At 45.3% G+C, this 15511-nt stretch overlaps 1 protein-coding gene and 1 pseudogene across 24 annotated transcripts in view; one reads left to right on the top strand and one right to left on the bottom strand.

Annotated features, from left to right (window-relative positions):
• LOC117212263 (microtubule-actin cross-linking factor 1) overlaps positions 1-15511 on the top strand; it is a 52121-nt gene that overhangs the window by 366 nt on the left and 36244 nt on the right. For 9 of the 24 annotated variants that reach the window (XM_033456918.1, XM_033456919.1, XM_033456920.1 and 6 more), the window contains exon 2: positions 1359-2315. In XM_033456918.1, coding sequence (XP_033312809.1) covers positions 2213-2315 — 103 coding nt within the window. In that variant the 5' untranslated portion in view covers positions 1359-2212. The other 15 variants (XM_033456909.1, XM_033456903.1, XM_033456906.1 and 12 more) reach the window with 9 other exon arrangements.
• Positions 30-4289, bottom strand: LOC117212297 (annotated as a pseudogene).

The raw sequence follows: 15511 nt of genomic DNA, 5'->3' as shown, positions 1-15511 counted from the left end.
AGAGGAAATAGATTAAAAAGAGATAATACATCAGTTCATCCACATTGTATTACATAAAGTTGATTATTTGTTTCAAGTTTTCAACAGATATGTTCGACTGAATCACAGTTACATTTCATTATTTTTGGTGAAACGGTTATCTTGATTAGTTACTTGCAGAATGTTTTCCGCAGATGTCGCTGATTCTTGATATTATGTACATTGCTTGTACATCTTTCTCATTTGAGTAGAAAACTTCTGAATTTTATGATAACGTTTCTTCTAGAGTATCGTGTACATCTTAGTGATGCGCAAACTGAAAGAATTTAGTGTCACTTTGTTGCAATATTACTGACTGTGTTCTCATTACGTTTTCTGAACTGTTAGGTTAAGTTTAACTCGAGAATAACCAAATTACATCTTTGTTTCAATCAACAAGGATGTTTTGAAGCAAAAGTGTTTTCAAGTGTTTGATTATTTATCAGAAAGACGTATAAAAGTATTTGTTGTGATTTTGCATCCGACATTCTTAAATTTGAAGTACAGAAGAGACGGAGGAAAGAAGAGAGGAAAATTATTTCGCATGGTTTCGTGCACCATAAACTGAAGTCTTTTGAGTTGTGAATATACAAAAAACGGATATTTTTTTCATTTGAACTGAAAAGGAAATTAACTAAAACCATGAAAAGCTTCATTTGTAAAAATATTTCGTCGTATATAAGTGTTCCAATCAATAACCATCGGAACAAGCATTTCAAATGAAGTCGGATTATTTTACCTCTGACTGCAATAGAATCATTGTTAAATAGATAATAAAATGTCCTGAGGGTTTCGCTTGTTTCTAGCACAAATATACACATATGCGTATAAGCAACTAACCCCGTTTGAAAATAGAATGGTGAGCTGTACATCGAAGAATTTACGCATGTTTCAATTTTTTTTAACGTCGCCTGAGAATTAGTTCGACTTGATACGTTACCACATCCGCTTCCGGTTCTTTGTATCGGATCTCTCTCGATCTATCTTTTGCACCGTTGATGCATGTATTTAGCATGTACTGAAATTAAATAGGAAACGCGTTAAATATCGTTATTAGCACAATCAGCACTCGTTTGTTAAATGAAGTTTCATGATATTTCGGACATCCTTAGAAAGCGCTATATGACAGGAAGCATTACTTTCCCCACATGAGTCATAATTCGAGTACTAAAATATTAATGTAATATTGTTTGCCCCGTCTCCTCTGGACACGCATATGTCGTGGGTATTTTGAAAACTAAATACATACATACTTTTGTACTATTTGCTATTAATGTTATGAACGAAAAAAAGGAAGAAGGAATAGGAAGAACTAAAAATATTCTTTTTCATATTTATAGAATGTTTCGGAAGGGGGATAATATCGAAGACAGCGAGGGCGGTGGAACTAGACTACGATATTTTGACGTGTGAAATACGAAAGAATCTTGAGTTGGTGGCAAAGGTTGTGAAACATAGGAACAACGACGGGAATTTATGGCCGTGTCTACGAACTCGAGCCTGACTTAACTGTTTTCGACCAAATCTAACCTGACCTAAGCGCCGCTGACGACGAAGATACGAAGCATTGCTGATGATCGGCGTGCTGGAAGCATGTTACGTTGCTGGCTAAAGTAACTGCTATACGTATCAGCGAGTATCAAAAGGACGCCAGACATCGCGTACGCTTTCCCTGTTCGTTCGTCTCCTTGCCACCTCTCTTCCTTCCGTTCCGCCGGTGCAGTTCGTGCACTTCTACGCAGCGATACACTACTCTACCCTACAGCGGCGTCGTGTACAGTAAATAAACGCGCAGCATGCTGGATACGAGTTCCACGTGCTTTTCGTTCGGTTGAAACTATTTTCAACAACAAAGCCATTCATCTCGAAACAGAGAGAAAGAAAAAAGGGAAAAACGCTGCTAGCGTGATCTATATCGCAGAGGAAGAGAGTAATAAAAAAGAATGTCGTATCTAATATCGCGTGCAAAGTTGCCAGCTGCCCGCTGTCGATAACACGGCGACTTAGTTTGGTGCACTATTCGCCGCTGCCCTCGGCAACATTATTGAACGTAGACGACGTAATACTTTGCAGCTCTCTTGTGTGTTGCGGTTGTGAAATTGCCAAGTGGTTGTGAAACAGTGCCGAGCAAAAGAGGAGTTGCACGAATATGGTGTAAAAAACAAAAGAAGTTTCAATTACACAGTTTTAGAGAATGGAGTTCGAGCTGGACGGAAGTCTAAAGGAATGGGTAAAGGATAAACCGCTGAGTATCCTGCAGCTCGATCCTGCTGACAGAGCCGTCTTACGGATTGCCGGTAAGTGTCAATCAGTGTTTCCAGTTTCCGTTTTCATAAGCCGGTTACGTACTTAAATTCTCTATGGCGCGGTGTTTCGCCTTCCGCCTTTCGTTTTCGTTCCAAGTTCGATTCGCGAGTATATATTACACGAGGTTTGCTGTTTTGCCGAGGAAGAAAAAGTAAATGTATTTTATCTTTCGTTTTCGATGTATAAAATGAGTTTAAACACCATGCGTTCACGAACTATACGAGCTATTCGATCAGTTATAAAATGGACCTCATTATATATACGAGTGTGGTGAATTACGTTAAACGGTGATGACGTTTGCCACGACAACACCGACCGTCGTACTACTGATCGACAACATGTACGTAATCGACCAGAATGTTAGCATATAATGAGTGAATTAACGACTATATCGATGGTAAATCATCTACTCTTATTTTTCAAATCGGATGATATTAATCGAGCATACTAATAAATCGTCGGGACGTGCGTTCGAATCAATAATGACGCTAATAATTGATGAAGCTTTTCTGACCGCTTCTATTACTTTCCTGCCGATTCTTCCCCGAGTACCCCTTATCGATCGTATCGATTAGCGCATAAGAGTTTCGTTAAAGGAGGAAAGTATGGTATATTTGGACTTATATGATCGCATCGTATCGTCTGTTACTCTCCGTGAATTGACCGATTGGAAAACTGATACACGTACAGTCACGTATATATGTACATAGATAGAAGAAGTCATAAGAAATTAGCTGCGTTATAAATTCTTCTGATGTAGGAAACAAGAATCGTTTGCGGTACTATCTTGCGTCGACCTTCGACGCGGGATGTTGACCAGGAATAGATACTCGACACCATTCGATAAATATCGGATTGCAGTTTGCTGATCATCTTACCGTGAGAGATTTTTCATTCAGTTTGCGTGCCTCTGTCGCAAGTCGTTCTTCGCGACGCTTAAGTCTTCGAATCAATTTTATCCCTCCGTACATGCAACGAAACCTCGGTAAAACGGACCTCTTCCACGATTATCGAGTCCGCTAGTCTTTTTTTTTTCCTTCCTCGACGGGCATAGGACAATCGTGTGTATGCATATGAACGTATGCATGTAGGACATATCCGATTCGTGAAATTACAGGCTCTGATTCACGCTCACAAAAGCAACGGCGCGCGCGGTCTGCTTGGTTCCGCACCATTTTCGCGTAGCGTCGTTAAAATGGTGTTCGATCGACGTAACGTAACTCTCGTTATCTCGTAAATATACCGTAGGTGGGAGCCAGTATTGAAGTATCGCATCTCGGGCACGCGAGCATAATTGTTTCTAATTATAACGACCTATTGGTACGCTATCGTGAATGCTCTAGTAACCGTTGTTCTATCAAGTACCGGCGGCCGATTCTCTCAATTGCCTCTCTGCTCTCAAGACTCACGCCGTTTCTCCCCCCGCTGTATTAATTTATGGTTTTCCGAGAACGCGAGCGAATCTCGGCTGGCGAAACGACTTTTAACCACATTGAACGCGTTCCGGTCGAGAACGATGAATGAAGACACTTGTGTCGCGATCAAAGAGAGCAGACAACCGAGCAATATGCGGCTAACGATCCAACCACGTCGTCGCGTCGATGAACTCACGACCATGCTTTGCACCGGTCACGGTCCATAAGATGTTCGTCAGAGAGGTTAGTACTAGTTCACTATGCCTACGCGATGGCAAGTAGTGAGCGGAGGCGGCAGGTTAGGTCGGTCCGCATTAATCTAGGAGCGTGGAGGCGGCAACAGGTGCTCGGGTCATGGTTCGATGCCCCAGCCTCGAGAACGTCTTCTTCCCCCTTCCTTCTTTTTGCTCTTACAACTTTTTTTCCTTCCTCTTCGTTACTTCCTTCCTCGCGGCAAACTCGTTTCGTTTAGATACGCTCCGCTGTGGTGTCATTTACAGATCGTTCGAGATATTTCTTTTCTAAAATTGAATCCCGATCCTAATAGAATAGAATAGAATAGAATAGAATAGAATAGAATAGAATAGAATAGAATAGCACAGTTCGCTTGCTTCTCCACGAAATTGTCGAGTATTTTAATGCCAATAGTTGAAAAGGAAAATACAGATATACGACGAGTTTCGAAAGTCGAAGGTGGAAACAGAATTTTAACCGGTGCATTGTTTTTGCACCTGTTAGTCGTACATTTGTTACGATGTCTGGTTTTCTTTGCCTACGTACAAGGCTTCACAAGCCGCTCGCTAGATGTCCCGGGGTACCCGAAGTATCTGAAGAGGTCGATGCATCCGTGTTTCGTATTGTAGTTTTCGCGGGAGAACTTTTCAGAACCAGTAAAGACCTGCGTGTAACACGCGAGTATCTCTCGAACCGAAAGGACAGACGGCGGCCTAATTAACTTCATGAAACTAATTCGTCTGACAATTGAGAGATACTCTCTCCGTTTCCTTGCTTACCTGCTTTGTAAGACTTCTTCATCGCGCACTCCCTTGTTCCTCGAGGATTCTTGTCTTCGAGGGACCAGTAGAACGTTACACGGACCAACATCTGTAGCGTTAACCCGGACGAATACGTTCCAATCTACCAATTCGGCGTTCAAGATCAGACTAAATTTCTTTGGCGCAAACTGGGATTTAATATATATTTCGTGGAGTAATCTTCATGGCGATCGGCGGTACAGTTAGGAATCCGTGTGTACATGCCAACAAGGCAGGGAAGATAAAAAAAAATTAAGGTAACAGGTAAAAAGTTGCCCGGTGGGATCCAGGCCATGAGTCGGGAACGATGAACCGCTCTTCGAACTCATCGAATATGTAGTAGACATTACGATATAACGTTAGAAGAGTGGAAATTATTTCATTTGAGGCGAATTGGTACCTGCAGGCATGCATTCAACTCGTACCAACGGTTCTATTTGGTAAAGTCGCGAAAATTCGTTTGTGAGGACTTGGATCATCGTCCGGAAAACCCATGAGATTAGAAGCTGTAAATAGCTGTGTGCCCAATACATGTATCGGCTTACAAGAGGCTTAGGCCTCTCATATTGAAATTCAGATCATTTCGACCCTTGGTGTGTTTGTATATCTGTTCACGCTTTCGAGGTCTAACGGTTCGACCGAATTATTTTCTTTCCAGTTTTCAGCTGGGTCACTCCTTGTCCAGCGAGAAGCTGTCATTTAAATTTATATACAAATGGCCATCAAGTATCAGTATATCGAGGATACGCCGAGAATTTTTGGTAGTTTGTAAGAAGATTATTTGGAGTTGAGTCTCTTTAAAATTATAGCCGTGAACATCGTTGATTACACTTGGCATTTAACTTATTGTAGGGATTATCATTAAAAAAAAGGAAATTAAACGGTACATCGGCCGTTAAATCGCAATGAACAGTTATTCAGGGTAATCGATTCCTTAATCACTGACTTGAGTACTTACTCATCCACCTTTGTACTGGGACAATAGCCGATACCTAGTTTCTGTCAACGAGTTAGTCGCAACATAGTTGGATAATTTTACACGACGCAAATGTTATCATGTATCTTGATAAGATAAACTTTCGAAGATATATCGATAAATTTGTGCATTTGTGATTGCGAGCAGGATTAGCGATCAGGGCGAGAGTCACATATTTAGTGTGCACATCTGTTAGCGGCGACGCCGCGTTTGCCGTCGAGTTTCACCGCGAGCATAAACAAGAGGTAGAATATCGGCGACGTTAGGAATGATCGACGAAGAAAAAATGAGGTACATTTGGCCTGGCGCCAGATCGCAAGAATTCTCACGCTAGCGTCGGGTTCTCCCGCGGCTAGGATACGGCGTCGTTTTCTTACTCGCGATCTTCTCTTTAGCCAGGGAGGTCGAAAAATTCTCTTCGAAACGGTAAACGGTAGAGGATTACCGCATTGAATGAATATCAGAACGCGATCGTATTCACGCGTGAAACGCGAACAATCCTTGTCCTGTTTGGCACACAGTGTTCGGTGCATTGAATTCGTGATTCGCGGTATTTTGCACGGCGCGCCCCTGTCGTTACGTGACCTGCCCTACGAACCTGTTTGTAACGGCAGCTATTCCACGGCGGCGGAGTACATCGCTGTCAAAAAGACAGAGGCCTTGTCTGGTCTTTGTCTATCGCATCTGTCTCTTGGTCCCGTCTCTGTTCGGCTCTCAGGCGGTTTCACCCCGACCCTCGACGTGTCGATTTCTCTGTTCAACGAACGGAGAAAGTGAAGGATGAACGAGCTGCAATGGCGGGGCATGCGAGGAGTAGGTTCTGGAACCTCGAGGCTTGAGGTAGAGGCAGCTTGGGTGGGCGGCAGTTGTCCAGGCCGCCGCAGTCTGTGTCGAGGCGACGTGCTCTACACGACGGAGCGGCAAATCGCGTCTTCTCCAACTCGCAAGCCGCTCGCTCGCTCTCCTTCTCTCCCCTTTCTGTCCCCTCCCCTCCTCTTTCCTCTTTATTCTCCCTCCCTTCCTATTCTCTCTCGTTCTCTCCCTTCATGCGTCTCGTTGCCATTCCTCCTTTTGCTCGGTTCGGTCCTCCTCTGCGTTCGTCTCGCTGTTCCTTATCCGTCCGTTGCTCCTCTTTCCTCGGCCCATTCATCCTTCTCGGTCCACCTTTCCGTCTTTCTCCGTTCAACCGTTTCTCCGGCGCGAGCGTGTGCGCGCGTTCCTCTCGCCACGAGTCTCTCCGTCCTCGTCGTACGGCCTACAGCTACCTGGCCGTGTTACGGCGGGGTTCCGGATACGCGCGTCGACTTCGTCAACGTTGTCGTGCGGTACGTTCTACCAAGAATTCCAGTGCCACGTCTCGAGTAGCGGCGGTCGGTCGGTTGGTTGGTTTGGGTCGGACTGCAGAACGAACGATCGGTTTGGTTTGTTTATTACTCTGTCAGTTGTTTGGGAATTACGTCGACACTGTCGTCGTCGTCTATATATGTATATGTTTTCCGATGTCAAAGCTCGCGCGCGAATGTTGTCGCAACAAAGCGTTCACGACGATCGAATAGTGTGATGAACGAAGGAACGAACACCGTTATCGTGACGTGATGTTAGCTTGTCAAGGGTTGATAACGTATCAGCTGATAACTAGATCGATAACGCGGCGATTGATATCCAGTGCGACAATCGAAAGGACGTTTGATATCGAAGAAGGAACTACTCTCGCGATCTCGTCGGTGTTCCTTGTTGCATTTGACACGTGACAGGAAATTGTTCGGTCAGTTCGGTGTATGGTCGAGAATATTGGCCCGCTTTGACGTGGAATATATAGATATTCAGTGAAAAATTTCGGCAAACTCGGACTGTGAGCAAAACACGAGGCGTTCCGTGAGTCACGCTTCGTTTTGTGGCACCTCCCAGCTCTACTACCTCTGTCTCTGACTCCGGCTGTCTCCCTCTCTCTGTCTCGCCTTTTCTTTCTTCCTCCGATATAGGCTCGTATACTTACTCGCTCGATCGTTCCCACTCGGGTCTCTCTGTTGCCCCTTCCATTAGTAACCGCGTTGTTGGTAATCACGAAACGGCATATTGAGTCTGAACGATTAAGCGTCTGATTCAGCAAACGACAAATGCGTATATCGATATTATCGCAAGGGTTCATTCAAGATTACAATCGTTCGTGTTTCTCCCTTTTTGTTTTCCTTCGTCGTTCCAAGCTTCAGTTCCTAGAATTCCCCCTGTTTGAAAGACGAACTAGTCACAGTTGGTTCGTATCATTCGTTTCGTTCCCTTTAAGTCGGTAGCGTGTCAAGCAAGCTTCATAATAGCCTGAAATCCGATCGCCGAAACATAAGACATGTCACGGGGTGGGTTGACGTAAGAATAGAGCTATCAATGGGACAAGAATGTCGAGAGGTGTCTGTACGATCAGCGAGGAATACCACGCCGCGCGACCAGTGTATATGTATACATACACTCCCGTTCAAAAATATGATACTTGGATCATCACAACAAATATATGCTTAAACTTGTGGATATAATTAATGAATTGAATTAAATATCTGTCTCGTACTTTCATTACCACATTTGTAGTTAGCATTTTCGACATTCTGGCTATTTGTTTATTGCGTTAGGTATGATCTTATTAATTTTTCTTTTTATGTATTTCGAGCATGACAATTTAAATTGCTCCAAAACTGCTCTGTGGTCTTCTTCTCGTGTCCAAAACTTTTAAACCAACAGACTGAGTGCGGAATTTGCGGTTTATGTCTATAAACGTTCAAAGTGTGCTTTAATATTGGAAATTTTAATTACAAATCGAAACACGTTCGAAAATGATACGAGCCCTCGTACTTTTGAACGGGAATGTATATAGATAGACGTGGCGGTTTCAGCAGCGAGTAAATCAGAAGAAAGTCGTTTTCATCGAATACGGGGATTGCGTAATAATTGCAGGCTGTTGGAACTCTATGACAAACCGGCTTCGCGAGAAACACCGCGCACAATCACGTATGAGTCCGCGCTTATGTGTCCCCGCGTGTACGTGGAATTTCTTAATTTGGTCCGATCGGCCTATTCTCTGGCCCGAATCGGTCGTAGCCAGTTGATCCGTCTTTGTACCCTAGTTTCGCCGTTTCGAGCATAATTGAAACACGAAGAAACGTTATCTCGTGTAAGTGCGACTATTATTATTGTGCCTAACTAGACGCGAGAAGTCGCGTGAGTGACCTCTGCTTCTGAATTCCCATCGTTCCTTCCAAGAAAAGTGTACACTGAAACCATGGAAAGCGCGTGATACTCGAAAGCGGAACAAGTCACGTGTTTTCTTGCCAAATTACTGCGCCCGGCGTAATTGAGCACTGCCACGTCCCTCGTGTTCAAACGGAATGTCAATTATTTTGTCTCACACTCGTGATACCCTCCCTGCTTATCCCTCGTTATCTCCCCGTCCTCTGGCACACTTACACATACTTATATCTGCTTACACATACTTATATCTGCTTCAACAAACACTTCGTTTCTCGTTTGATCAGTCCTTGGCTGATTTTCATTCAGATTTTCTATCTTTCCCCTCCAACTTCCCGTTCACCACCTGGACTGTCTTCCCCTTCTGCTTTCTTTGTTTTCGTCCATCGTCATCACACACGGATCCATCTATTCTCGAGCCGATTCGTTCTCGTTATCGTTGTCGTCACTCTTTCTCTCTCTCTTTTTCTCTCTCTCGCTCTCTCCGTCTACCCGTTCGGTTAGTACATCGCCCCACCTTCGTATCTGCGACCTCCAGCGTGTTCGCACCGAAAGCCGTATTTGGTTGTTGCGTTAACAAATCCACGAAAGTGCAAGTAAGTTTTATCGTTGTGAAGCACGTCGAGTTTATCGAGTCGCGACTAAAAGTCTTTGAGGGTGCGAAATCGTATCGAGACACGGTTATTGACTGACCCACCTTTCTTCGATACACGCACCGATTTTTGCCTTTTTCCTCTTTCCGGTTGATTCTTGATGACGCAGTTGCAATGATTGCGCGAACGTCGGAAGATTTATCATTTATTATTATTCGATAAACGAGGAACCACATAAACTCAGATTACGCGAATTCACGTCGAGAAACAGCGAAAACGCGTGAATCGATATCTCGTTCTATTTTACGGAATCGCGTTGAATATCGAATGTTCCATTTCATATACGGCTCCGAGATCATGTTCGCAATCTCGAAAACCAGTTTGTGTTGCCTCGTGAAACAGGAACAGAGTTTAGAGTGAACCGGAGGCTCTATTAGCTGAAACGCTCGACTTTAACGGGCGGTCTCGAGGATTCTCCGTTTTGCGCCGAGAAAGGTCAGCCGAAAATTTATCTACCGGTCGGAATTTAGGATCCAGGACTTCGTAGAATTCCGCGAAGGTCGTCTGCAAGGCGTTCCTCGTTTCTTCATTCGTATTTTTGCTAGCGATTCGATGTATCAAGTTCGAGGCTAAGAAGACTCGCGAGACGGTCGATCGGTTCGCGCGAGGGTCAAACTGCGTTCACACAAGGGTCGATTCGTAATCGATATACTAGAATTACGTATCGTGGAATGGATAGCGATCGGAATGGATACGATGCAAAAGAGTTATCGGGTAGCACATCGACTGTGTGCGTTCATAAGTAGGACGTAACTGGGACAGCGGATGAGCAAGGCGAGAAAGATGCTTCTAGCTGTCGGAGAATCGATGGCTGTTTTGTCATTTGACTCGAAGCGGTGGTTACGATAGATGCGAAGATAGGTGGGGTTTCCGGCGGCGAAGTAGCAAGGGAAAGAAGGATGGTGTCGTCGTGGTAAAACGAAGGGACGCGGAGGTGGCTTGTGAAAACACACCGAAGGAGAGGAAAAGAAGTCTCGCACGCGCGACTCTTTACAGCGGCGTGAGCCACGCTTTGCCGCGTGCAGCTCAAGGTTGAACCGAACTATACGACCGGTGGAGAGAGTCTTCTCGGCTTCCAAGAGCCCTCGAGAAGTCCTCCGTGAGCCGACTATGGACCCGTTATATTGCTACGCCGTTGCCACAAGAATGCCGCCAAGCCAGCCCCCTCTAGCAGCTCGCATTATGCCGATCCGATGCGTGTACACGCGCTTCCTCCTTCTTCATTCTTCGTCCGCTTTTCTCCGCAGCTTCTTACTTACTCGTTTATCGTTCCGGCTATCGTTCCTTTACTATTTTTCTGCGTGGCTGGTTTCGCGTTAGGAAGCGATATCGTTCACCGGAGAACCAAGAGATCGTAGGTGGTGTAAGATACGTTGGGTGGGGAGCAGAAAGAGCATGCTTTGCGTTTCGATCTGTCGTGATGTCATCGATCGTTTCACGAGTTTCGTTATCTCGTATTCTTACGTGTTCTGCTTCTTCTTAAAAGGAACCCGTTGTTGAGACAGATGTCGGAGTTTCCGTGGAAGAATCCGGTTGAGGAGCAACTGGCACGTCGCGTTCCCCCTTTCACTAGTTCTTCTAACAAAATTTCATCGACGAGAGATGTGACTGCTCTGTTCGCGCGTTACGTGCGCGCGGGGTACTTTCTCTCGAACTTTCTATACGTCGCGTCGTTTAACCAATGCGACGGACACGGTTAGAAGGAGTTCGCCTAACATCGCGTGGCGCGTGACACGCGTTACTCTATTTTCTATTCGCATCTAATTCCGTCTGTCCTAGAGAGAACCGGCCAGAGTCGAGTCGAGTCCGATCCGAGCCCCGCGATCTTGGATTTCGTACGATCACGTTTGACGTTTCGTATTGGACGCGGTGCGCCAGCCGTCTAACTTTGTCGAAAATATTAACGGAATACCAAGGAACAACGAGATCCATTCACGGTTTTTGATATCGGTGTTCAAAGTTCAAACAGGGCGTGACCGTGGTTGGTAGCGATACGCGTAACGGGACAGGTGACTGAATGGATGAAAGAGGGCAAACAACACGCAAACTCGATTCGAGTAATCTAAATTCGAAGGCCGGTAGGATTAGCAAGGGCCCGATGTCGATGTGTTGCAATTGGCGTTGTTGGTTTTCGCTTCGATCCAGAAGACGACACCCACGTGCTGTTGCTTCTATTACCATATACGAAGATCCCGATGGTCTTGGGTTTCCCCGGGTGGCACCCGTGTCTCTCAGTCACCAATCGTCTCGTGGACCGTCAGTTTGGTAGATCGCTCGCTGGTTCGTTGGTACGCTCGCTCACAACCCACAGCCGGTTGTTCGTTCGTTAGTGCAATCGCTGATTCGCTCGCGTGATCGATCGTTGCCACCGCGTTCGCTTCTCTATCCCTGCCAATTCCGATACCTTTCATTTCGTCTTGTTTCCTTTAGTTTCATTTGCTTATCGGCCACAGTCTACTCTACAAAGTATTTTTTAACATTCTATACTTGGTTGGGTTAGTGACGCGTATACTCGCTAATAGAATCGTTCGGTTTAATTGGTCGCGCGAAAGTCGAGCGGGAGAGTAACGAAAATTACCTCGTGCTCTTCTATTTATCGTGTCTGCTCGGATATAGTCGGAGTCTCTTTCGCTCTCTCGAGGAGAACGATGAACTAGGGGTCCGCGAAAGACCGATTACCGGCGTCTCGTGGTGCACCACCGAGCCACTTTGGCCGAGAAACGTTGAGTGGTTACGTCTGCGACGTGCCGTGATAAATTCGGTCGTTGATTCGTTAAGCTTCGTTCGCGTCTAGAGAGCGGGCGAACGGCCGAACGGACAAACGGGGAACGAAATTAGCTGTTCTTCTCGTTGTCCGCATTGTCCGTGTCGTCGGTGTCGCAGACGCGCCCTCCAGTTCCTTCCTATCCGATTGCGTCGTGCCTACGTTCGTTCATCCCTGGCCGTCTGGCTACGCGATCGTCGTCCGACCTTTACACCATCTCTCTTCTTCCAACAGTGCAACACCACAGCCAGTGTCAAAATTATTCGATCCGAAAACAAACGAAAACCGAAGGGTGCGCGCGGTAGCAACGACAGGGGTGGAAAGTGAATATAATTAAGGACGAAACTAGGTCTTCCGTCGACTCGAAGTGCCATACATATAATTAAACCTTCCATTAAGATAAGCCTACGTTAGTAAGTGTTTCTGTACGAAACGTTTTTAAAGTGTTCCGTGGTAGTTTCCAAGCCACTAATGTAAATACGAGCAAGAGGCTTCCGCGAAAGGAAACTGCCGATCATAGGAAAGGAGTTATTCTTACGTCGACACGGTGTCAAGAAAGAAAAACGGAACGGGACAGTGTGCTTGGTACGCGTGTGCATGTGGCGTATCTTGGCGAACGAAAAGAAGATAACCTAGTAAAAAGGGAGAACGTGTGCGTTTCGTTGGAGATAAAGGTTGTTATACATATAGGAAGAAAGAAAGAAAGAGCAAAGGCCCGATGAACAGGGAAAACATCGTTTCGTTGTTGGCTGGTTTCGAAAGAACCTAAGAAGACTTGTAGCGAGCTTAACTGGCTAAACGAGATGTCCACTCAAGCTTATTACAAGGAGAGGCTTGGTTTCGATCCGGCCGATACCGTGGCGGAACATCATCGTGAGCAGAGATCGCAGCACGGATACGAGGAGTCTCTTTCCAAGTTCAAAGGTCAGAACGAAAATGGATTTTCGTGGATGATGGAAGGACGGGAAAATTGGCGGGTGGAAGGGGCCACAGAACACCGTTCCGGCAGCACTCAGGCTTTCTGGGGTTGCTGGGCGATGTTCATCGAGGCGCACGGTAGGTGAAGAGTTGGCATGCCGATGCTGGATCCCGTCCAATACCTTGCCCCTGACCCTCCTCGTCCTGCCAATAGAAACTTCTTTTTCAATTGTCCCGAACACACGTTTTTTTTATTTTCTCTCGTTTTCATATTTTTTCTTTTTTTTTATATCGACTTCGCTTTGGCTTCTCCCTTGGTCTTTGTCGTCCGAGAATCGAGACAAATCGGCACGAAATAGCTAGCCCTACGTGCGATTCTCCGAGTTCTCTTCCCTTGAATATTCCTCGGTCAGAACGAGATTCCGCTTGCTAGAAGCGGAGAAATCGAGAGAAAAGGGAGACCGGAGAATTACACGCATCGCGTAAACTAGAGTTCGTATCGGTTTGAGAGTATACCGTGAACGGAAGTATCTTTTTTGAGGTCGTTTACCTTTTGCCGTTTGACCCGAATGTTTCGCGGAAGTAGCCTCGGAAATAGCCGGGGCAAAATAATTCGCGCCTCGTGACGAGCTCCGATCCAAAGTCTCGAATGTCCGATACGAGAAAGTTCTTAATCCTACGCGATTCTTGTAATTTTCTCGCGCGTATAGTGCAACCATGTATAGACGCAAACACGTGTCTGTGAACTTTGAAAGTGTTTTGGATTTCTCTTTCTTTTTTTTCTTTTTTGTTCATTTAACATTGACTAACTTTCTTGAAGTGTCTTTGTGTGTCTAATATCGCGCCGATCTTTTGTTACCGGATTGAATCGTGGTGGATAGTCAAGGCTTCCCGCCTCCTTAGCGTTTCGACCATGTAGAATCATTTACATTAGAATCCGCTTTTACAAACGGGTTACGCGCTGTTCCTTTTGTCCACGCACATGCACATACGTAGATAGTGTCTCACTTACGAAACGATTTCACGAATGTATCGCGCGTGATAACCAAGCGTTTTCGCCAAACGGTTCTCTTTTATCGAAAGAATTCTTTTGGGGCGTGTACGCGTGGTTTGCGTACGTAATTCAGTACGTGCCACGTTCGTAGAAACGTGAGCACGTAATTCCCTGTTTGGGCTGTCGTCAGGAAAACATTTATCGCGATTTCCTTTCCATCGTTCCATAACAAATTCATGTCCAGGGACGATCGTCCAGCAATCGTTCCCCGTTATCACACGCTCCGAAATCCCATGTGTGTAGTCGGGGAACGAATGTTCTCATTGTCCCAATTTATCTCCAATTGTGCTTCGGTATGCCACTCTTCCGAAGCGTTGTTTTCGATTACGTTGGAATATTTTTTCCTTTCAAGGCACATGCGGCTTTTCGACGAACTTCGATCGAACCGATTACGAGTTAATACCTTGTCACGTCAATTAGAATAAACGTGTCTATTTATTTTTAACCATTACGTACACGTATAAGCCTAATCGATCGGATCTTTCTTTTTTTTTATCTACTTTATCGTATATTGGATAACGAGTTTCGGTAATTCATGAACGCATTACGGACGAAGTATGACTCGAACGTACACTTAATTGCTATTACGCGGACCTTCCATAAAAGCATCGTTGTAAGACGGTGTAAATAGGTTTGCCTTACCTATTTCGTAACTTTGTTGCCACAAAAATGGGAAAATTCATCGAAACCGTTGTTCGCGACTCCTTTCGAAGTTGAGCAATAGTTCGAGGGTCTGAGAGTTCATTATTCGTATTAGCTACGATCGTCTTCAGTCTCCGCCTGGTTCACGGAGAGGTTAAATAAGTGTTTCTTAATGAAAGCCTACAGCTACACGGAATCGGATAATCGGCCGTAATTAATTGCTACTGCGAAGTCCGAGCAGGAGCCTCCTACTCGATTAATCTCGCGATCGAGTAGTGTCGTCGAACTTGTATCTATCTAGTGTAACGATGTCGGTTCGAATACTGGCGGATATTTCATCGATGGACGTTGTAAGGTTGCTAAGACAGATTATTCGAAACGTACAGCATAGCAAGATAGCACAAGTACAGAACACAAGGGGATAGACATCCCATTGCTTTATTATTAGAGATCAGGTGTTTAGGGCACAGGTTGGGAGGACATGGGCAGACTGCAC

The sequence above is a fragment of the Bombus bifarius genome, unplaced genomic scaffold (assembly GCF_011952205.1).
Source record: "Bombus bifarius isolate JDL3187 unplaced genomic scaffold, Bbif_JDL3187 scf7180000008288, whole genome shotgun sequence".
Classification (NCBI taxonomy): domain Eukaryota; kingdom Metazoa; phylum Arthropoda; class Insecta; order Hymenoptera; family Apidae; genus Bombus; species Bombus bifarius.
This window is presented reverse-complemented; position numbering and strand designations above follow the sequence as displayed.